This window comes from Neopsephotus bourkii, unplaced genomic scaffold, assembly GCF_033783945.1.
Source record: "Neopsephotus bourkii isolate Nb327-2 ecotype Australia unplaced genomic scaffold, CSIRO-AGI_Nbou_v1 NB_95, whole genome shotgun sequence".
Classification (NCBI taxonomy): Eukaryota; Metazoa; Chordata; class Aves; order Psittaciformes; family Psittacidae; genus Neopsephotus; species Neopsephotus bourkii.
Window position 1 is genome coordinate 1,677,223 of NW_026900612.1, and position 23,145 is coordinate 1,700,367.

Below are 23,145 nucleotides of genomic sequence, written 5' to 3' on the forward strand. Positions count from 1 at the left end.
ATAACACCGCCTATAAAAGTGTTTTGGGGTTTTATTTAATGAAATTCTCAAAACAGGTAGAGCTGTAATAGTGAGACACAAAGAACTTCAGTATAGATGAGGTTCAGCTCCCACCAATTCAAGTGCTTTTGATGGGACTTGGCTTGGAAATTGAGTATGCTGGGAAATGATCTCAGTGACCTTAGCCAAGCTGGGCAAGTTCCCTTCTAACCTCTACCTTGTCCCACACCACCTTTGACTTGCATAAGATGGACATCACACATATAAACGCTGATAAGGTCTTTATAAGTGGAATAAATTAGTCCAGTCATTAAACATAGTGCCTTTATATACAGTGGGGATAAACTGTATAAAGCTTTATAGAGGCTTTGAAGGTTTGTCTTACTTAACACTGCCAGCATAGGGTCCCGTGGCTGGACTGTACAGTCCTTAAAAATGCCAGAAAAACAGCACTTACAAAGATGTTGCTGAAATAGCAAACAGACTGATCAGCAACTCCCCTATTGGTTTACCCTCAGAGGATGTGTCCTTGCACTAACCCATCTCAGGCAAAGGGAACTGAAATTTCCTCTAGACCCTCATCTGAGAAGCTCTTTATTTCTCACCCATGAAGCAAGACAACACTAAGCTCTGGGAACAAAGGGGCAGATCTGGAGTATTAAGAATAACTCTCCCCAAAATGAAAACTCAGATCATACTACCTGGGACCCATCCCAGTTTGATCAGTTGCGACCAGTAGATGGGCTTTCCTCAGAAATGAACCCGCTCTGTGTTTAGCTTGAGAGCCAACCCATGAGACTTTCTGGCACTAGGGACTGCCTCATGCAAAGGGTAAAGGAAAAAGGGGCATTTTGTCTTACCCAGACCCTGGTTCTCCTGCTCCCACTCGATGGCATCAGGAACCTGGTAGGACACCCCAGCCAGCTGGGCCACAGGGTTTTCCAGGCCAGCTATGGGCTCCTGGGAGGTCTCTCCTGGAAGCATGAAACCTGGCAGCTCCGTGTCACCCTCCATGCTTTCATCCATCAAATCTATGTCTTTGTCCTCCTCATCTTCCTCTTCCTCCTCTTCTTCTTCTTCCTCCTCTTCATCCTCTTCCTCACCCTCTGGCCAGGCAGACACAAAAGCAACATCAGGAAACATCCAACAAGACAGAAAGTTCATACATCTCTATAGGTGAGCACCACTTCCAAAGGCAGAACAAATGAATCAACTTGTGCCTGTTTTCTAACAGAAAAGACTGTCAAATGCATTAGTGGGACATAATGTTATTTTGCTTCCTAATAGCAGAATATAAAAAAGCATGTGCATGTGTACAAATACCTGAGTATATGTAACTATAGTGCTTTCCGCTCAACTACTTACATCTAAAGAAAGAACTGTTTCCCGGATTTCCAATCTTGGAGGCAGCAATAAGCTGGTTCTATTTTTAACTTTCATTAAGCCTTTCACAATTCTGCAAGGGTGCTGCTTTCCAGCCCAATTAGACTGGTATGGTCCCTCCTCCAGAAAAAGTCTCTCACTTTGATACGTGCTGACAGATGGGCTCTTAGGTGCTGGGAAACAGTGGGGATGGTAGTGATCCTCAGCAGGTTTATACCAGCACTCCCATCACAACAGATTATCACGAGACAAAAGGCCTGACCAAGGAGGACTCAATTCAGTATTGAAGACAGCACAGCCTACACTTCATGTGAGAGCAGATAAATGTGACACAAGGAAATCCCTGTGGATTCTCCACTACAGCAGATACCACTCTGTTCCAAAGCTGACCATACAGCTAACACACAGAGAGAAATAATTAAAAGACATATCCCATTGCTAGAATCTAAAATTGCAACACAAGAATGACCACACTGGATCAGAACCAAAGGCCCTTTCTGTCCGTGCCCTAGTTCTGACCACAACTAGCCACAGATGCTGAAGAAAGACTAGAGCAGGGCACATACACAGAGCCAGTCTTCCAACAGTCTCTGTTCCCAGCTTTTAATTATCAAAGACTTCCTGATCCAGAATTTGCATTCGAGCTATTTAATATCTACTAATGGAGCTACCTACCATGAAAAGATAGTATCTGGAATAAGCACATGCTTCAAATTTCTCACTGTTAGTTCTTCAAAGCTGAAAAAAAACCCATAATATTTATGCATTTTATCTAATTTACATGAAGCTCTACTCAGCCCTGTATAAAACTCCCTCCTGATGTATACTCACACTGGGAGAGCCCACCACCTTGCATCTGAGCAGCTCATTTAGACCATGTTAAAAACTAACAATCCAGCCAAATCAACATCTGTTTTCTAGATATCCTGTTATGTTGGATTCATACCTCATATAGGTTACAGACACTGCAATAAGACGAAGCGGCTGAGTAGGATACCTGAGGGGCTGCACGTATCATACATGCTGAAAGTATGTAATCCCTTTCCGCTGTGGGATGCAACAGAACTCTGGCACAGCTATTCCACAAAACACCCAAGAAACAAACTGGTGAACTGTGGAGAAGCTATTTAGTTGGTGGCTATACAACCTGCATTAGATAGGAGAAGCTGGCCTCCTTCCTTTGGCCTCTAATTCACAGACTGGAATACCTAGAGAAATCAGTGCAAGTCATAAAACCATGGCATTCACTGTGCTGTTAACATGGCATCCCTTTCCTTTCTAATTCAAGGATTTCCTCTGAAACACTGCAAGACTTTTCCAGCTTATCAGACAAGACAATCTTGCTTGCCACCTTTCCATTCCAGCAATGCATTTCATACAAATGAATTCTATTTGAATTTAGCTGCATCATCCTGCTATAGCATACCTTTCAGTACCTGCAAAGGAATAATCACTCCTGCAAACAATTATACCACACAGATAATCTAATGGGTCTTATAGGGATGTTGTTAGCCCCTTAAATTCCCATTATATTTTATTGGCAGTTTCTGTCTTATAATGTGCCCTTCATTTCAAATTAACATAAGAATTTTCTCTATCAAACTGCACGTTTTCATACAAAATACACAGCTTCTGTAAACCTGAGAATGACACCTGAAGAGTTCTTGCAGGAAACCTACAAAGAAACAAAAAAACTAATTTAGGTCTTTTGCCTCTGCTGAGAGCAATACAGCTGTAAACATTTCCCAACCTTACTAGCAAAATCATTAAACAGCTAGCACACCAGACAAGAGGAACATGAAACAGAGGTTTTCCCTAGATGAACCGAGTGAAAAAACAGCCAAGAGAAAACAGGGATTTGATTTTTATCTCTGAAAAACTAGTTTAGAACAAGATTTTTAGAAGCTTCTTGGATTTTTAATAAACCGAATCAAAGGACACCTGCCAGGATTTAGCTTTGAAGCAGCAGATAGCCATCTCTGTAGCTCTAAAGCCTAGGAGGCAGCCAAGCTGAACACCCAAATTGAAAGTGCCAAGACTACTTATCACATCTGATCATCACCTAGCTACATCAATCATCATGCAGCCACAGCATCAAGATGTAGTCCTTGAAGCACAACCACTGTGAGGGCAAAAGGCTCCTGTTTCCTCCTCATCTCTAGGCTCATTCCTACTTCTGAAATCAACTTTTTTTAAACCCCCATCCCAAAATGCCAACAGCTTGCCTTGCTGCAAGATGCAGCGCAGAGCACCACTTGGTGGTCACAAGGAGGAAGCTACACTTCTAAAACAAAATCATGAACTTCACAAATGTTGAATTTCAGAAACACAGGCACAACAGAAGCCCAGCAGCCATGGACTGGCTGTACATAATAACTGGTAGTCTCACTAGATGGAAAATGGAAGCAAGCGTCACACAGATGAACCTCAAGCTGGAGATTTGTGCTTCATGAGAGCCTTTTACAAAAATCACTGTTTCCCTCCTAAATGGGCATTTTTGGGCCTTTCAGAAGCCTCAGCTGCAGCTAAGAAAGAAACAGAAAATGTTGAAAGCAGCAAGGACTAAAAGTGCAAAGACCATCAGATTCAGAAAACATTCATATTTTCATGCGCATTTTCAGCCCATTGTTAACTATTTTGTGTATTGTTGAATCGTAGCCATTTAGGTTGGAAAAGAACTTTAAGATCATTAAGTCCACCCATTAACCTAGCACCGCCAAATTCACCACTAAACCATGTCCCTAAGTGCCACATTTACACCTCTTTTAAACACCTCCAGGGTGTCCACCACTTCCCTGGGCAGCCTGTTCCAATGCTTGAAAATCCTTTTCATGAAGACATTTTTCCTAATATCTAGTCTAAACCTCCCAGGCACAACTTGAAGCTATTTCCCCTTGTCCTATTGCTTGTTACTTGGGAGAAGAGATCAATCCCCACCTCACTACACCCTCCTTTCATGTATTTGTAGAGAGCAATAAGGTCTCCCCAAGCCCGCTTTTCTCCAGGCTAAACAACTGCAGTTCCCTCAAACTGTATGTACTCTTCAGTTTTGGCTAAGGTTCATCTTGTAAGAAAAGAGAAAAACATGATGAAATGCTAGTGCTTTATGATCAAGACACTAGTCTCCAACCAAAAAAAAATGCAAGTATAGCATTTTCTTGGCCACAGAATCTATCCAAATCAGGCATTCATTCAGTCAGTCATTCCCCAGCTGTAAGAACACTTCTAAATATCTGAAAGGATTCAAAAATGACACTTGCTTGCTGAAGCAGACAGGTACACAGGACATACAGCAGCTTCTGCTGTGAGCCACCCTTGCTCTATAGCTCTTCATATGTTACACATAAGCTGATTTTACTATTCTGTTTGTATGCATCAAACCCCAGATCTTGCTTATGAAGTGCCATGCAGACCTATCAAGAAGGGATGGTATCCTGTCTCCTCTCCCAGTGAGATCAGGAGACTCCAGCACTGAAACACTTAGGAACATCTGTATGGACTGTATTTTCTACTGCAGTTAGAGTAACAAAAGAGTAGCGTAGGGCAGTTAAAGTCTCAATTCCAAGAGAGAAGAAATCCAAAATCTGACACTCTGGCAAACTAAACAAGTACTGTTTTCTGTAAAGTTGGCTCTGCTTTGCCTTCATTGATACAGGAAAGCAAAAAAAAAAACCCAGAAAACTTAACACCTCCCTGCAGTTACAACCATCGAACCTAGGAAAGATCAGGAATCCACAGGAAAATGAGATCCCCAGTTCACATGTCAAAAATTTTAGTTTTGAAAGGCTTGACAACAGGCATTCAAATTTTAATACTTGGAGAACCTATAGGAGAGCACCAAAAAAAGGAAAAAAAAAATCTGAGAAAAAGTAACAAAGTTTCAGTGGAAGTTTTTGGTGTCCCCAGTTTTATAGTCACCAGAAACATCTATGGTTGAGCTTTATCATGGGACTCCGTACTGATCCATTAGCAATACTGGTGATATCTGTAGGATGGGTTTTGCTATTTCAGGGTGACAACAGTTCACTAAACTTGCTTAAAAAAACAGGGGTTTCACTAAAGAATTATCCATACATACAGAACATATCCATGCTGACTTTTGTGGCTGAGCAGAGAGAAATGAGACCACCTCACACCTCCTTTGTGAGGCATTACACTGATCCACCAGGAACCCACAACCAGCAGTGTCTGAAGCAGCTGGGCAACAACCAACAAGTAAAAGCCTTAGCCCACGATGGCAGCAGGGCACTGGCAAATCAACTGCAAAGAGGGATGGTGCTCGCAGCGCTATGAGCACAAGGCAGCAGTTCTAAATCCACGCTGTGGGCAAGCAGAACCAGCAACACACTCGGCACAGTGCTTGGTGCAAACATCACTGTCAGGAACATGCTACAAATGGGCTGTGAGAGCAGTGAGGAAAGGATGTTTTGGCATCATAGCTTATAACAAGCTAGAACTAAAGCTGCTGTTATCATAACCTTGCTGAAGGCAATGGAGTTACATTGGGACCTCTGTTTTTAGTTGAAGAAACCTTCACTGAAGAGGGATGTCTCTATCTTTGGATATTTTTTATTAATGTTTGCAAGTCCTTTTACTCCTCAGAAGATTAAGGAGAAAAAAAAACAACCCAAATTAAAAAGGAGATCGTAAGACAAAACTTGGAGCTCTCATTTTCTCTATCCTTTCCTTTCCCAGCCTACTTCAAATCAAACTCAGAGAACAGTGACGTCTAGACAGTAACACAGAGCATTGTTATGCTTCATGATACTCTTAAGCTGTGATTTTATAGGGTACACAGCACTATAGGGCCTGAGTGCTTGGGAGCACCTGATGAATTCCAAGTTGTGATTAACCAGCAGCTGGCACTAATTGGTTTCCAGTGGTGCGCCCATTCTTTGCCTGACTTCAGGGAGATGCACTACACCAAGACCTCTCCTGCACAAACACTGGGCAAAGACTCCTGTGAGCCGAGCAATGGCTGCAGAGAGCACAGATCTAGCACTTATCTGCAGAATGTGCCCATGAAGGAAAGGAGAGAGCTATGAAGCATGATGACTCCCACCTGCACTGTCACACACACTGAGACACACACCATTAAGCAAAATTCTACTTTTCAGTATTTTTCTTTTCCTCCTGTGTGTACCGGAGGCACTCACGGGAACAAGGCAGCAGAGGCAGACTGAAGCATCTCACCCACCACACACCCCACAGCTTAGCTTCTACTCCCATCTACTTCAAACCCATACACCAGCAACAGGCCTTGGTCACCCATGCGTGCATACAGCAGAGGAAGCAAAGGATTGTAAATAATGACAGGATTAGGGATGGGGGTCTGTGATCATATTCTTTTGCCAGAACAGGAGGAAGAGGCATTAAGAAGTCTCTGCCAAATGCTTTCTTCCAGTGATGTTCATTTTCTGCATGGCTTTTGCTATCACATCCAACTGTAAAGGCAGGAAGACCTTTCTATGACAGCCCTCTTTTATTATTAATCTGTTACTTTCCCGTGATCACTGATAATGTCACCATCTGACATCTCCAAAATGCTATCAAGAATAATTGCTCCTGACAGCTTGGAAGGAGACAGCTGCTGGGAATGTAGATGGGCTTTCATCATGCACAGACAGCTTTATGGGCAGAGCACTGTACTGTGGAGGGTCAAGATACCCAAGTAAGCAGTGGGTGCAGAAGGTATGCAAAATCATCAGGGTAAAACCTCCATACTGATGAACTTAGGTTTGCAGTGAGCATGGCTGGGCTCAGCTATCTGGGGTATTTGCTGACTGTGTTGCATGAACTTAGTCTCAAATGCTTTACTCTGGAAAGGAAGCCAAATTAAGGATGGCCTCTCAAGGGAAGTATTAGCATCTGGCCTATTGCACAAAGCCAAGGAAAAGGACTATTGGGAAAAATGCATTCATTGGGTGGGATCCTACCACACAAAACAAGATAGTTTAACCCAACCCACATTAAGTTTCAAGCAAAGAGTAATTCACTTGTCCAAAGATCTTCTGTAGCAGAAGCAAATCTTCACTGCATCTAAGAGGGAACACATGCCTGGCAGCAGCACCGAGCTGACACTTTCTTAGGAGCCTCCACTTGCCAAAGCCCCAGCAGAGGGCTCTTTGGCATTGCAAAGACAGTGCAAGGATTCAGATTTTGATTCTAACCTACTTCCCCCAAATCTGAGCAGATTCACACTTGCTTTTTCACAGTCCTGGCTCATTGCTCATCACTTGTCACAGGGGATCCAAGGCACTAAAGAGCTTTTGGGAGGAAGAGGGGGTAAAAAAAGGGGGGAGGGGATGGGGGACGGACATCAGATGTTCCAGCAGCGACCACAGGTCTGCTTCTGTATTAAAACCCACAGTCATTCGAAGAGCTGCATTTCCAGCAGCATTCACCACAAAACTGCTTTCACGCTGAGCCAGGTTAGTGAGTTGGTTTAGCAATACAAGGCTATTTTAAAGGGAAAAAACAATTCTGCAAAATATACAATATGGACTATAACAAGTTTGCTCCCTAGTTTGACTGCAGAACAGCTCTTCTAACCCAAGGTATGAAGCTGTAGAACCAAACAGTATAAAATTCAAGAGAAGAAAGAGGCAATTTATCAAGTGAGGGCATTCTAATCAGTCCAGACTTGACAACCATGACCTGTCACTGGACAGGACAGAAGAAGACAGATGAAGGCAGATGCAACAAAATGCCTTCACATGGAAATATTCTGTGGGCATGGTACTTTTTTTCCTCATCACAAAAAAAAAATAAGCCCCCACAGAGACACTAATTCCACTCTCTCTTGCAAAAAAGCTGTTCGATGGTATCTCTTCAGAAGTACCCAATTCAACCACACTTCCTGAGAAAGGAACAACCAACAGCCCAAGAGTTAAGGAAACATTTGAATTTAAGCTATATTTTCAAGACAGATACAGAATGGATCCATCACAGATAACTTAAATTAGTTGGTGGATCTGTTATTATGGGCAACAGTCTCTATAATACCAAGGTTTTAGCTCAAGTCTTATCAGGTGCCACAAGAGGAAATGACTGCAAGCCCACTCATCTCAAATCTAGTCAGAGCTCATGCTTCCTCCTAAGTCCTTGATCCCTCTCCTGCAGCCTTCACTGTCCTTTGTCAAAGACAGTGCTTCCACCCAGAGGATCTTCATGAAGAGGTTTGAAATGACACCACTGGACAGTCCTTGTGCCCATGTGACCTCAAGACTTGATGTCAGCCAACAAGAGAGACAGTATCGCACCTGCACAGGGCAGGAAGAAGAAATTAATGAGCTAAACCAGTTTGCAAGGTGGTTTGCCCTGGTCCCAGTGCCGTGCACAAAGGTCCCCAGAGAAGCCCTGTGAGCAACATTATCCCACATACACTGAGAGACACCCACTCTCAGCAGCTCTGGAAGAAAATGCTCCTTGCAGAGCCTTCAGAAGAAACTGCAACATACCTGCTTATCGAAATCCACCTCCCTGGAGCTGGGAGAGTGAACTGCTTAATCCCCAGATTAAAACAAAAGCTATTGAAAATTTTCACCTACACAGTGCAATTACATTTCAAATGCAAATGTAGGCGTTTTCTGTTGGTTTTGTTTAAGCTTGAAGACAAGCACGGGAAAGCTACAACACTAATGAGATAATTAAGTGGACTCCAATTTTTTGAATAAATGAGAAGTCAGATCAGTTAAAAAAAATCAAGCATAGCCTGGCCAGAACAGGAACCAAAGTGGGACAACCTAAGAAACAGCATTTAACCTGCTGATGCCAGAGTATCACAGACAACAAGGTTACTTAGAGAAGCTTCATTCCCCTCCCAAAACTAAGAACAGCTGTGACAACTCATCTCCACACAGAGGATACATGGCCAGGCACATGCCACTTGCAACACACCTAGGAAAGAATGCAGTGGTGCTTTAAACCATTCCTAGACGTTTTTACAGGAGTTACTGTTGAAGACCATAAAGCACAGCAGATACGGTATTTGAGATATAGAGCTCCAGAGTGCATCATCTGGCATAGGCATCCATTTGAGAGATCATGTAGTTTGAGTTATGCTAGGGCTGCCAACACATCCATGGCAGAGCAGAGTGGCCAGATCGCATTCTGCCTCCCTTTGCAGGGAAGCACTGACATGGCCAAGCTCAGCACACTGGCTACATGAAGCAGGAGTTTCCTTACTCCTCTTTGTAGTGAGCCTTTAATTAGCCTAACACCCTCTTAGCTGCTCACCCACAAGCTCCCAATTCATTATGGGCTTGATCACACCTCCACACTCCTCCCTCCATCAACTCTCAGGTGGCCTTCATGAAATAAAACAAGTCACCATCAGATCTAACAGCAGAGATGTTGTCTCTGGTCAAACACTTGCAGGGGAAAAAAAGCTTGGTTTTGATGCAAAATTTTTGCCCTTTTTTTTCCCTGTTATTCTTGATTTCGTTACTGTTTTCTGCTACAAAGGAAGAGAATCAGGGATGAAGTACCACTTACTGTGAAGAACATGGAGGTCAACCTGCACCAGAGACAGCACTTCCCATTTCAGTGGTAGCAATAAATGAGGAGCAAGACAATTGTGCGTACCAAGAACACATTGCACCAAGTACAACTCCTTTTGCATGTGCTGTAAGTCTTCCACCCTTGCCTATTTAGCTGATATACAAACAGCTGGTCAGGAATTACAGTTATCAGGCTAGCAAACCATGCTGGGTTAAGTGTCTGTCTTACTTACACCCCTGACATCTCATTTTAATTTTTAATGGTGTTGCAGAGATTTAATGAGGCAGAGGTCAATCCAGACAGTCTGGGTCCAAATAGCAATTGCAGTCAGAGCCTTGATTTCCAGCAAAAATACACTTCACATCCAACATAAGGAAGGCTCCTTGTACTGTGATACAGCTCAGAAGAAAAACATACGGAGAATTTGAAGGGTCTTTTATAAAATTTATGTAAATGGCTACAGGTTCTCAAACATTTTCTGAAAAAAGGCAACCACTGCCTTCACTTCTAAAATGTGACATGCAGCTTAGATGACTACATACAAGAAGAACAAGATGCAGAAGAAAGGCAGAGAATAGAAAAGAGGACTGAGAACTCTTCTTATGGAAATCTGTTAAGCTCTGGTTTTCTTAGAAGGGTAAACCTGAGTACACAGATCAGCAAAAAGCAATAGGAACTGTTTAAACCCAAAGAGAAGTGAGTATTATTAAAATATCATTAATTGTTAAGTTTGGAAAGTCTAAAGCTTTATACCGCACTGCTCTGCAACAGCCTTTGACACAGCAGATGAAGCAAATATAGTGAAACCCACAGCCAAGGTTCAGATAGGAGGTGCCCCATGACTGCAGGACACTGGCTTCGCTGGTCCCAACAGTGCCAGCCATGTTTTGGCATAATTGAAGGGTTTCTCCATATCTAAATGCTGCATTAGGTGGGAACATGCCAACTAACCAGGCAGAGTACTGGAAATAGCACTGTGCTGTCCTAAACAGCAGGCACCTGATACTGGGATTCTGCCAGCTGCTTGTTGAGAGCCAGTCTGATTAATCAGGAACACTTCACATTCAAGAGCTACATGGTTAAGAACTCCTCCCTCTACAGCAGCTGAGTTTAAGTTGCCCATTTTCACAGAGCTATTGGCTGTTCCTGACACCAGATACAACAGGTAGAGCATCTCTTGCTTTTATAAAACCTCTAAACATCCTTCACATCTAGCAGCCTATATGACAGATGAACTAAGCAGCTCACATCCAGCAACAAAAGCCTGAAGCAAACCTAGATGGCTAAGCAGGAACCAGCCTTAGATCTTACACACTGCTACAGAGTAGTTTTGGATTTTGGGGAATAAAGGCTCCACAAAAAATAGGACAGGCACATCAGAAGCACAAACGCATAATACTTTTCAATTCTCTTTAAAAAAACACTGATGGGAGATTAGCAAAAGCCAGATGATTGGTCTCTCCCTCTACATCAAAAATTACAAGCAAACAGTCTAGAAATCCCAAGTTAATGCTGAAGCAGGACAAGCTGGAGCTTATCAAGCTACAGAAAGTGGGTAGCATTGAGGTTAAGCCATTTTCCCAATGAGCTTGAAAGCATCAAGGACAGTATATGGGTGTCTAACAGTTTTTATGGACTTGTGGTTTGAAACACAGCTGTTACTGCTGCATCTGGGCAGCCTTGGGAAGTCACACAGTGACATCTGCCCTGCATGTCAGAGGTTAATCTTAGCATGGTATGATGAATGACAAGACATCTTCCACTTCTGTATGTTGTGTGCCTTGCTCCACAATCACCACCTCCAGCCACTTCAGCTGGAGTTTTGCTGTCCAGACAGAGTGGTGACACACAAGAAAACCAAGCCTTAACGCTGCACTGACAGGTACAGATCCATCCTCCCCAGCAGCCATGGGCAATGGTGCTAAAAACTGTCCACACTGAACTAGGCTGTGACCCATGCTGTGATGGGTGAGGCACTGCTCAGCAACAGGCTAGTTTTGTATTAACTGCTGGTTTAGAATTCGCACATATGGTTAACATGACCTTAAAGGTCCTCCCAGACAGTGCACCAGCCAGCCTCCTCCTTAGCCTCAGTACGTGCAATGTGCATGACCCTGTGCTTGGATCGCAGCAATCCCAACTACAACTACATGCTAGGCAGAAAATTGATTGAGAGCGGCCTCAAGGAGAAAGACTTGGGGTGTGCTGGTTGACAAGAAGCTCAACATGAACTAGCAGTGCTCACTTGCAGCTCAGAAAGCCAACTATATCCTGAACTGCATCATGACAAGCACAACCAGGAGATCAAGAGAGGGGATTCTCCCCCTCTGCTCCGCTCTCATGAGACCCCACCTGGAGTACCATGCTTGAGCTGGACGCCTCAATACAAGAGGGACATGGACCTGTTGGAGCAAGTTGTAAGGAGGGCAATGAAGATGCTCAGAGGGCTGGAGCACCTCTTCTGTGGGCACAGGCTGAGAGAAATGGGGTTGCTCATTCTGGAGAAGGCTCCAGGGAGGCCTTAAAGCACACTTCCAGTGCCTAAAGGGGGCAACAAGAAAACTGGAGAGGGACTTTTGACGAGGGTATATAGGGATAGGACAAGGGAGAATAGCTTTAAACTGACAAAGGCAAGATCTAGAATAGATATTAGGAAAAAAAACTTCACCGTAACGGTGGTGAGAAACTGGCACAGATTTCCAACAGAAAAACCGTGGCTGCACCATCTCTGGCAGTGTTCAAGGCCAGGTTGGACGGGGTTTGGAGCAACCTGGTCTAGTGAAAGGTGTTCCTGGCCATGGCAGGGGGGTTGGTACTAACCCAAACCCTTCTGTAATTCTAGTCTAAGATCCCTGGCTTACATCCCATATTTAACAATGACAGAAGTGACTTGAGGACCAGCTGAAGGAGACAGCAGCTGTTTTGCTGTGGCCACCAGCCTCCAACTAAAAACTGCAGGGATCACACAGAAGACTGAACATAGCAGGCTACCTGCCACTTTGGAGAGTTGTACCTGCCAAGTGCAGGTACCATGCTTAAAGGTGTGCAGCCAGCTCTGTCAATACCTACCATGGCACACATTACAGCAGAAGAATCTAGTCTGAAAGTAATGTGGTTACTTTCAAAAGAAGCACTTTTCAAAGCATGGTGGGAGGCTTACACAGTAGTCCCAAGTAAGAAAATTGTTCAAAGATATAATCTAGCTCCCTCGCAGCCCTAGAGAAAGCTGCAGTGTTTAGCTTGCTATAAACACACAAATTCTGGACACAGGAACAAACTACATAGTTAAGTCTCTCAGACAAGTGAGCCTCATCCTTTGCTGTGTCCTGTCCCCATATCCTATAATCCCTTTATAGGATTTCTCCAGTGATGAAGGGCAAGTAAAACCAGTCACACCAGAGTCTAGGAGGATATTGGTTACCCAGCTAATCTCTCCAGAGCCCACTAGAGAGGCAGATAAGCTTATCTAGAAACATTCAAAGTACCCCATGTTTGTGTGTGCAATTTGATTTTTAGAACAGTTTTGCATTCAAGACAGGTAGGTGAATATAATGATGCAATTAACCACAGGCAGCTTGGCACAGATGGTCCCCAAGAAACAGAACTGGCGGCACAGCAGGGGTTTATATTTAATGATGAGCCAAGCCATCAGTGAGACAAGTCAGCAAGATCCCACTAAAGGCAGTGGAGATCAGCTAAGCTCACTCAGCTCTTCGCACTTCTTCCATTGGTGAAGAACGTACAGCCTACCCACAAAGGGCCAAGATCTCCCATTAGGGACCCAAACATATGCCTACAACAGCAGGTTGGCAGCATCTAGATATTCTGAGATTAAGCACTAGGAACTGTAATATTTGGGGAATGGAAATCAAGCTTCCAAATGCCATACCCCACCCCACCCAAGAGGATGTGGTAACCCCTAATTGCATTACACAGAAAAAAAATAATATTAGATACTTGCAGCTCAAAAGCTTCCTTCATGCTTAACTGGGGCAGTAGCATCCCTAGGCAGAAAACCCATCCCCAGGTGGTATTTGTCCCATTTTACAAGATGTGGATTGGTGATTCCTAACACCAGTGAACATTCTGGCTCACAACACTAAAGGGATTTGGACCACAAAAGCTATGCCATTTGTCAAAACCACACAGCACACCAGAGAGCACCATGTAATTTGATGAACGGGTACCTGCAAAGCCATACCCCAGAGCCAAAAAACCCATAGCCTTCTAATACAGTCCTCATCGTTTAGGAAAGCTAGTTCTGACTACAGCCCACATTTGTCCTTAGAGAAGCTCAGAGCATATTTAAGAGCAAAGAAAAGGCCTGTGGTTGCATAAGACTGCTCAGCAGGAGCCCAAGGAAACTGCAGCAGTCCTGTGTCAGAGCAGAAGGACTGTATTTTATTTTTTTTAATGTCTATGGAGAAAGCCTCGTTAAATAATGACACCAATACTCAGCTGAAACAGAAATCCCTCTTACCTTCCTGTGCAGGCTTCTACAGGAGATTCCAGAGGGCTCAAAAACTGTTTAGTCTCCTGAATCATACTGCTCTTGCTAAGCAGACACCTTTTTTCCCCATCCTGAAAGATCAGATTTTCACACACACACACACACACACACACACACACACACACACAAGCCCTTCTTCCCCTGCTGTCATTCTTCCACCATCATCACCACATCCTTGCACTGCCAGATATATGGCAAGATTTATCCTGGGAAGGGGCTATAGCTGGAGGTCAACAGAGCTCATAGCAGGCTTCAAAGCTAGCAGCAAGCCTAACAGACAGCAGAAGCTGCAGCACCTCACACATGCAGTGGAAAGGGCTCCCAAATTCTGCTGCCCTCTAAACTTAACAAGAGTGAGAGTTATTGCTTCATGCAGAGAAAAAATGCTGATGAGCTGTTGTCTATAGCACCCCACCTCTAATCAGAAGAAAAATACCATCTGGCATTCCACCCCTGGAGGGCTGCCAACCTTTGCAGTAAAAGATGCAGGCAAGAGAAGGTCAAGATTAAGGAAGGGAAGCAAAACGGGCAGAAAGATTAATCCCTGCCAGGTGGCATCAGTCCAGACTGGAGTACAAAACTGGACGGATGAGCAAGCAGAGAAGAGTAAGCAGGAGAGAAAACAGGAAGCAGAAGTGAAAATTCTCCACAGGAAAGTCATGGATAAGCTGGAGAGAGAACAGATCTGAGCTACAGACCAACTGCTGAGTAGGATCTACTTCACCTCAGCCTCTCTTGATGGGTGTTTGCACAGGTGGAATTGGCATCACTAGGTTTCAACTTCCTGAAGACAGCCAGGGAGAAGAGACTCCAAGACTGGCAGCGTGCAAAAGCAGTTTAAGAGAAGACTACTTAAGAAAAGCTTAAGAAGAGAGTTTAAGAGAAGAGAAAAGGGTGAGATAAGGCTGGAGGAGCCAGTAATGGGACACCGGCTTAGCAAGTAGCTTTGAGTTGGAAGAGCATCTCATAGGGGATGTATCCTTTGCCTCTTGCAGTAGCGATGCATAGGTAGTGTAAATAGGGCACCACTTGTTCTGGCAGGGTTTCAGCCAAGGTACCCATCTCCTGCTGAACATCCCCCGCACACTGAATTCAGCAAGAGGTTCAGCAGTAGTGTGGGCAAGGGGCTCTCCAGCTGCTGAACATGTTCCCATGGGTGTTATCTGGTACAGAGGTTCTGCAATGGGTGCACACACGAGCAGTTACAGGCATACAGAGCCAGACTACTGCAACAGCAATATTACAGCTGCTTCCTCTCCAAGGGAAAACCCCATCCCTTCCACCACTGCCACCTGAATTTCAGCCATCCTCCAGGACACTGTCCATTGCTTGTTTCCTGTACTTCCTTGAAGGGGACAGGTTGCTCAGCAACTTCATTAGGAACAACAATATATGCATATAGTTATGTGCCAGTCAGGCAAATTGGGGATGTGTCAAGGCAAGTGTGCCACTCCACATGAAACTGACTGCTTCTTAGCCTTGGCATCAGTAGTACCTTCTGACTCCAGGCGGTCCAGCCCATAGGTCTCAGCAGTACTGATCCTCCTCACAGGTGGAAGAGCTGTTCTCCTGACAGAAGATGCCATTGATGCTGGAGTTACCAGGACCATAGTTCTGCTGGATGGCTCCTCTGTCTGTCCAGACTGGGTTGCAGACATCCCACCAGGAGCTGTAACAGCCTTCTCACTGGTGACCAGAACATCTGTGATGTCTACAGATGACAGGAAGCAGCAGCAGTTAATCACAATATTAAAAACCCAAGCATTTAAGAACAGACTCATCAATGAAAACTTAACTCAGAGTGGAAGATATTAAACTCTTACCCTGTTTAAGTTGCACAAGTGACTCTGCTGTAATGAAAGCTTCCCCTCCAGGACAGCCAGCACAGAACTCAAGAACCCCTTAATGAGAACTCAGCTAGGTTTTATTTCCACTGCTTTGAAGACTGCTAGTCACCATACCATAGGAATATCAGATTTCAGCCAGTGTCTCAGTGCTCTGAACTGAGTGGCAGAGCTAGCTGTTTACTGCAAAGAAAAATTATAGAATCATAGAATGCTTTGGGTGGGAATGGACCTTAAAGATCATCTAATTCCAACCTCCTGCCACAGGCACGGACAAATCAGTTGAATTGTTACTTAAAACCCAGAAGCAAATTAGTGCAAACCACTGAAAGAGCTCTCTCTCACCTACAAAGGGACTGTAATTTAAGAGATAGAGTGCAAATAGGTGTTTTCTTTTGTTGCCCTGCAATGTAAGAAATACAAAAAGTTTCCAAGCTGCAGTTTCATTACAGTGGTACCTACTACTACAGAAATATCCTCAAGCTCCATCAGCTTTGTGCTAAGGGAAATCTTGCTACATTCCTGGCAAGACGGGTTCCTACACGTACCTGCCAAGGTGACATCAAGCCAGCAGGCAGCAGCTAACTGAACACAACTGCTTAAGCATTTCTGTATGAATCACATCAGCCCCAGAAGAACTCACTATTCCTCAGTAGAAGTGAAAATCAGTGCAGGCTTTCACACCTGAGGGTTTGCCAAACACTTTCAAGAGGGTGTCTAACCACATACTACCACTCCCACATTACCCTGATTAAGCTTTCATCCTTCAGACTGAGCATCAGCAATCTGACTGCCTTTGGCTCCAGAAGTAAGAGCTTACCCTCCATAAATATAAACTGGCTCAAATGTCTAAGGCTAAAAGTCAGCTTGCCAGTAAGGACTGATGTAGGGAGTTTGTTTTGGATTATTTTTTTGTTTTTATAAATATCTACTCCACCTTTATACGGAACAAAACATACGCTGGCATATTTCAACCTGGTGGATCTGGCAGCATGGGGAGAAAGTGGCAGGGCTAGAGGCAGCCTGCAGAAGGCTAGAAAAAAGTCACTTAGAATACATATGCGGTGTGTTGAGACTTCAGTGTCCAGTAATACTGGTTCCAGATATACCACCTCACCTTGTGCAGAAATGAACCACGGTCTGGGAAGTAGAACCCTACCTTCCACATCTGGAATGTTTGCTGTAGAGGAAGTACCAGCTGCCACCACCATCTGGGTAGCACTAGGAGTAGTCACCATCTGAGTGTCCTCTCCACTGTTTTCCTGGGGAAAGCTTGAAGCTCCTGCTCCCTGGGTAGCACCAGGCACTGGTGTTGCAACTAACAGAGCAGTATCAGACTCCTGGACAACTGTAGTCGCCTCCTGAGTAACACCTACAGGAAGAACGTGTGTCAGTACCAACTTGCAGGACAACAGACAGAAAAAAAAAGCAGATATTTGAAGGAATGTGACTCCATGCATTAGCATTTTCAGAGCCACAGTGCAAGCAGCAAGTCCTGTTAAGTATCATCAGGGCACTGCAGCATAAAGACAGACACAAGAATGCATGTAACAGTAATGAAAGCCACAGAATCAGTGTTTTCTTAATTGCCCTTTAGGGACACAAAGGCCCATTGGGAACTAATGCCAAGGAGTTACAGCACTGCAGACCTTTAGTGTGAAATACCAGTTGAAACATGTGAGGCTTCCAGAGCAGTGTTTTTAGTGACCCAGTCTGATGGCTGCAAGACTTCAGCTTTTTTAGAAAGGTTTATTTTTGTTGCACGAATCTTATTGACAGTGTTTACCCAACATCTGTGATACAGCAGACAGGGAACCTGCTGACAAGTCAAGCACTTACGAATTAATCTAGAAATCAGTAATGTTTCAACACCAGCATGCAATCAGCTTTCTTTTACAGCAAAAGCCAGATCTTTCAGGTGCAGTGATGGGAAGTTGTCCCTTTGCCTCTGTAGCCTAAGAGGGAAGATTAAAGATGCCCAGCAATTAAGATAAAGTCCTAAATCACAGCTCATGTTTCTCACCCCAGGAACGTCATTGCTCAGTATCTGACCAGAGCTCTTCTTAGCATTGCTTCCTCTTCCTCCCACCAACCCCGTCCCTCCACCCACCCCAAGTCATTAGGGTCACTGTCATTAGGCTGCAGGTGTCATCTCTACAGGTAAGTGCAGTAGAGGATGACACCAGCAGCCTGTGACAGGTTGTCTAGGAGGAAGATTTCTGCCTGTTGGTAACAGACTTGGCACAAGCAGTGGACAGTCAGAGCCTGGCCACAGCTTTGTTCTAGGGTGTGAAGGCAACACCAGGAGCTTTTGTTACAAAGAACAGCACACAGTTCTGGACAGATCTTTTCATCCAACCATTTTAAAGTCAAGGAATATGTCAATTACTCACAGGCTATGAGTACAGCTTGCCTATTCCTGGACTTAGGAAGCATTTACATCCATACATTGTCTCTGCATCTTCTGCACTAACTGCAAGTATCCATAGCTAGCAGTTGAGAACCAAGTGATCCCAGATGCTAATTAAATCCCCCAGGAATTATCCCCCCCTCCATTTTGCAGGGCTTCAGAGTAAGCTAGTGCAAGGACCCCCTTTAAGTCCTTGAACCTGCTATATGAAAGGGACACTTGGGTGAGTGCTGTCCTCCTTGAAATAGTGTTTAACCAGTGGGTCTAAGATTGAGCTCCCTCCTTAGTCATTACAAGAGGCATAATAGAGGGTTATTCAAAGTAGATTTATGTATCCCTACAGCTCTGCCCCTCAACCATTATGGGAGGGTAAAGCTGAAGCCCCTGCTTTGGTAGCACACCATACATGCATAACATTAACAAAGGAAATTTTCTAACTAGCACCAAGTATTTGCTAAGACTCCGGTTCCCTGCAGACATCCACACTGAAGTACATCCATCAGCCACAGGCTCAACTGCCACAGACTTTCCTGTTTGCTACTATAGCTACTCTCCCTCAGCTCCAGAAACTGAAGGGACAGCTCAGTCTAGTTGCTTCACATCACAGGGCAGGGTACTGCCCAACACACTGTGCCTCCTTGTACACAGGGACATTGTGTATAGGAATAGCCAAGGCTATGCCGTACTTTATGGATGCAAATTACCTGTTTAGGCTCTTACCCCTCCACAAAGGTCCCATAGCCTTTCTTGGGGAGAAGATGTGTCCTACCTCTACTGCAGGTATCAAGATAACACCTTTCTCTACTTCATCTCCCTGAAGGAAGCAGATTGCCAAGAGCATCCCTCCTAAACCTACACTTAGAGGAAAGTGTTTTTAACAGACAAGTTTTACCTTTCCATGAGCTTTCCAGAGTAGGAAGGAGATCAGACTGCATATCTGTCACCACAGCAGCCTGTGGCTGTAATGAAGGGATGTTTTTCCCCTCCTCTGCTGTAACTGCACTTATGTTTTCCAGGGAGTTGAGATCAGCCATGTCTACACCCACCAGGTCTGCAGTGGGGACAGCATCACCATGGCCTGTGGAAGCTGCTGGCAATTCCTCCCCATGCACCAGTGCTGTGCAGTTGGTCTCCTTGGCAAGATCAGGAGCTGGTGGAGTGGATGCTGGGGATGGCACCACTCTTACTGCATCCTCTTCCTCCCCTACACCTCCCTGTGGTGTCTGGGATGGTTCTGTTATGACCAGGTCCTCTGTCACCTCCTCAAGAGACACACTTCCCCCTTGACTTATGTCCCTCACTTTTGTGTCATCCCAGTCAGGTAGCACCATGTCCATAGTGTGGATAGTGACAGTGCCAGCCATGGTAGGCAGCTCTCCTTGCCTTTCACCTGTCCCTGCTTCCAGGTGGAGGGAGGCTGAGGTCACCACAGGTAGATGTTTTGCAGCCACAGATGCTGGCACAACCAGGGACTTTAGAGGGCTCCCTGTGTGGGGTCTTGTTACTTCTAACTCAGGAGTTATGCCATGAGCCTGGGGAGTCAGGATGACAGTGTGGTCACTTGCTGTTCCCCACCTGGGAGAGCTGGGATACAGTGTGGGCTGGGGTGCCACTGAGGGGTGCGAGTTGCTCCCTGCCTCCTCCTCCACAGCAGTCCCAGAAAGAGGGTTTGCCAAGAGGCCAGGAGAGCTGTGCTCTACTTCAACACCACCTTCAGTGGTGGTCCCACTAATGGGGCCACCAACAGACTCCTCCTGAACAGTAGGGTTCAGCGTGGTCACAGCTGTGGTCAGCATGGCCTTGAATGCACCATCCTCTTCCAGCTCTGACTTTGTGGGATGAAGCTCACCCTCATCAACAGCAGCCACTGCCACAGCAGAGGTATAATCACCCAGACCCTGGATGCCTGGAATGACATGGCTCAGGCTTACAGACAGCACTTCTCCTTCTGCAGTGAAAGCTTCATTTAAGGGTATCCCAGATGGTTTTATCAACACTCCACGTGGCTTTTCAGAGATAGTCTGCTCAGAAGGGCCCAGGTTATTCTTCAAGTTCAACATGCTTGTCCTTTCATCTTCAACCCCATTCCCTGCCCAGGGGCCATGCTGGACCTTTGTCATGTCCCTCTCCTTCAGTGGCAGAGATGCAACACATGGTAGACTAGAAGACAAGAGCAGGATGCTGCAGGTGACCATGCAAGTGTTAAATCCTATTGATCTACCCATAGCTGAGAAGAAATGTGCCTAGAAGCCTGCAAAGCTGACAAGTCCAGATTGCATGACCTAGAAAGGAAAAAGGAGCAAGATTACACATACCCATAACCAACCATTGACCTTAGGCCTTAAGTAACTGGGTGACAATTTCCAAGCATGATAGCCTACAGCCAGCTCTGGGCAGACACCACCTATACATCCCAAGCAATGAATCCCTTCATTTATTTTACTATTCCTAGCCTACGCAATCTGAAGTCTAACTTAAGTTAGACAAAACGCTCTTGACCTGAAGCCCAAGACAGACCTTGCCAAGCTCTCACACCAGTGGTAGAGGACTATGTTTTACCCAGCAGGCATCAGACTCGCAAGTAAATGCTCCATCCCTGACAGTGTTGAAGGTCAGGTTGGACACCGCCTTGGACAACATGGTCTAGGGTAAGGCGTTTTTGCCCAAGGCAGGGGGATTGGAACTAGGTGATCTTAAGGTCCTTTCCAACCTTAACCATTCTATGATACTATGAGGATCAACCTATGTGTCCTTTATCAAGTCAGGTCCTACATTTGACCTGAATCAGACTGAAGTTTCAGGGCTGTTATGGCAAGCCCTGTTCTGTGCATTGACACAGAAGGAAACCAAGGAACTCACATGGAACAAGGTGCATCTATAGATTGCAATACAGGACCAGAGCCAAAACAGGAGGCTTCAGGACTGCATTAAGTCTTGTGTCCTGTACAAGAACCTTGGCCCCACTGAGAAAGACTACAGTCCAGATAGCAGTACTGCTGCATTAGCACAGTGTTTATCCTGCACTGCAGCATGGAGGCATGTCCAGGAAGTTTCACATGAATAACTGTTGTGTGCTTCAAGAGTTTCCAAGAGAGCACTGAAACAGTAGCCCAGCAGAGATTTAGCCAGCTGATAGCCTGCTCTTGGCAGGTTCTGTTGTCTCTAGCAACACAACTCAGGCTGCCATGCAGTTGAAGGACAGCAGCAGCCTGCTCCCAGCCACCTCCCTCTGGGCAGACGCCTCTCAGTCCCGGGCTTGCTGCACCATCATTTAGCAGATGACCACCACACCATCCCATGCAGGACAGCTGGTCACACAAGTCTCATGTACACAGGAAACAGCCATCCATCACACAGCTAAGATCTTCCTCCTCCTCCCAGCTGCAGGAGTCAGCTTGCCAGTGGCACAGTCAAGCTCAACTGTAAGAAGCCCCCAGTTATCAACAGTTTCACTTGCTTTGACTGGTACATTCTCAGTTCTACAAGTGAACTGCTCTTACATTTGAGCCACAGGACTAAGGAATATTATTAAAGAAAGGTTGGGGCTATCAGAACCACCCCTCAGCCTTCCGAAAAGCAAAGATCACTCTCTGCAGTCTTGCTCATGGGCACCAGAACGAGCCCCCCAGCTTGCTAGACTCCTCATTTCCTCACCCAAACAGCATGTAGATAAATATTACCTGCATTTGTACACACACACCGCAGCAGCAAACCACCTAGCACTGCTTTGCTACACAAGGATGCATCATTCCTCCATGTCTTCTCACGTACCCATGTGATGCTGTGCAAGAGGTAACTGCTGTTGTGGGGAGAGTGATCTCAGTAACACCATATTTGTGCTAGTCCAGCTAACACAAAGGCCCTCTGCATCCTGCTGCTCATGTACATTTGTCCCCTTTGGGAAAGCGTTATTGTACCTATCCAGTTAGCTAAATACAACCAAGAACACAGAAAGCTGGTCACACACAGCTATATATATTTCCATTGCAAAGAATACCTCTTATTCCACACAGAAGACTTCTCTAGCTGATCTAATCTGCAGGGTTGTCTGTAGGCAGACAACCTCAGCAGTACCAGCTTAGACACACACACACACATCAGTCAACTACTGCAGGCTACTTATCTGGTTGAGCCTTCAGGGCACACCGAGTCACATTTTCCATTCTCCCTGCAGCCCTGGCCCTCAGCAGCTTGAGCTGCTGGAATAATTCCCTGTCACAGGACACACGGACACGGACACACACACACGGTGCTCAGGGACAAACAGAAACCACCAAGAAGCTACTCACCAGCAGCAGCACACACAGTTCTACTGGAGGATGGGCAACAACCCATCTATTACCTCTAACCTCCCTGCCATGAGAAAAAAAGGAGTTGAAAACTGACAGTGTTCAGCTATTCTCCCTTTATGTGCTTCTGTAATTAAAAAGCGCTGAGAGTGTTTTATGCAATTTAAATTGCTAGTGCCCAATGACAAGCATCTGCCTTGCCATGCT

The 23,145-nt window shown here is 45.1% G+C and overlaps 1 protein-coding gene across 4 annotated transcripts in view; it reads right to left on the reverse strand.

The window, feature by feature from the left end:
- The window catches only part of ARMH4 (armadillo like helical domain containing 4), a 65,919-nt gene that overhangs the window by 38,410 nt on the left and 4,364 nt on the right, over positions 1-23,145 (reverse strand). For 3 of the 4 annotated variants that reach the window (XM_061356233.1, XM_061356217.1, XM_061356225.1), the window contains exons 2-5: positions 19,542-20,931; positions 17,399-17,611; positions 15,891-16,106; positions 861-1,106 (exon numbers count right to left, since the gene is read on the reverse strand). In XM_061356233.1, the coding sequence (XP_061212217.1) occupies positions 861-1,106; positions 15,891-16,106; positions 17,399-17,611; positions 19,542-20,874 (2,008 nt within the window). In that variant the 5' untranslated portion in view covers positions 20,875-20,931. The remainder of the gene's footprint in view (positions 1-860; positions 1,107-15,890; positions 16,107-17,398; positions 17,612-19,541; positions 20,932-23,145) is intronic. The other variant, XM_061356241.1, reaches the window with a different exon arrangement.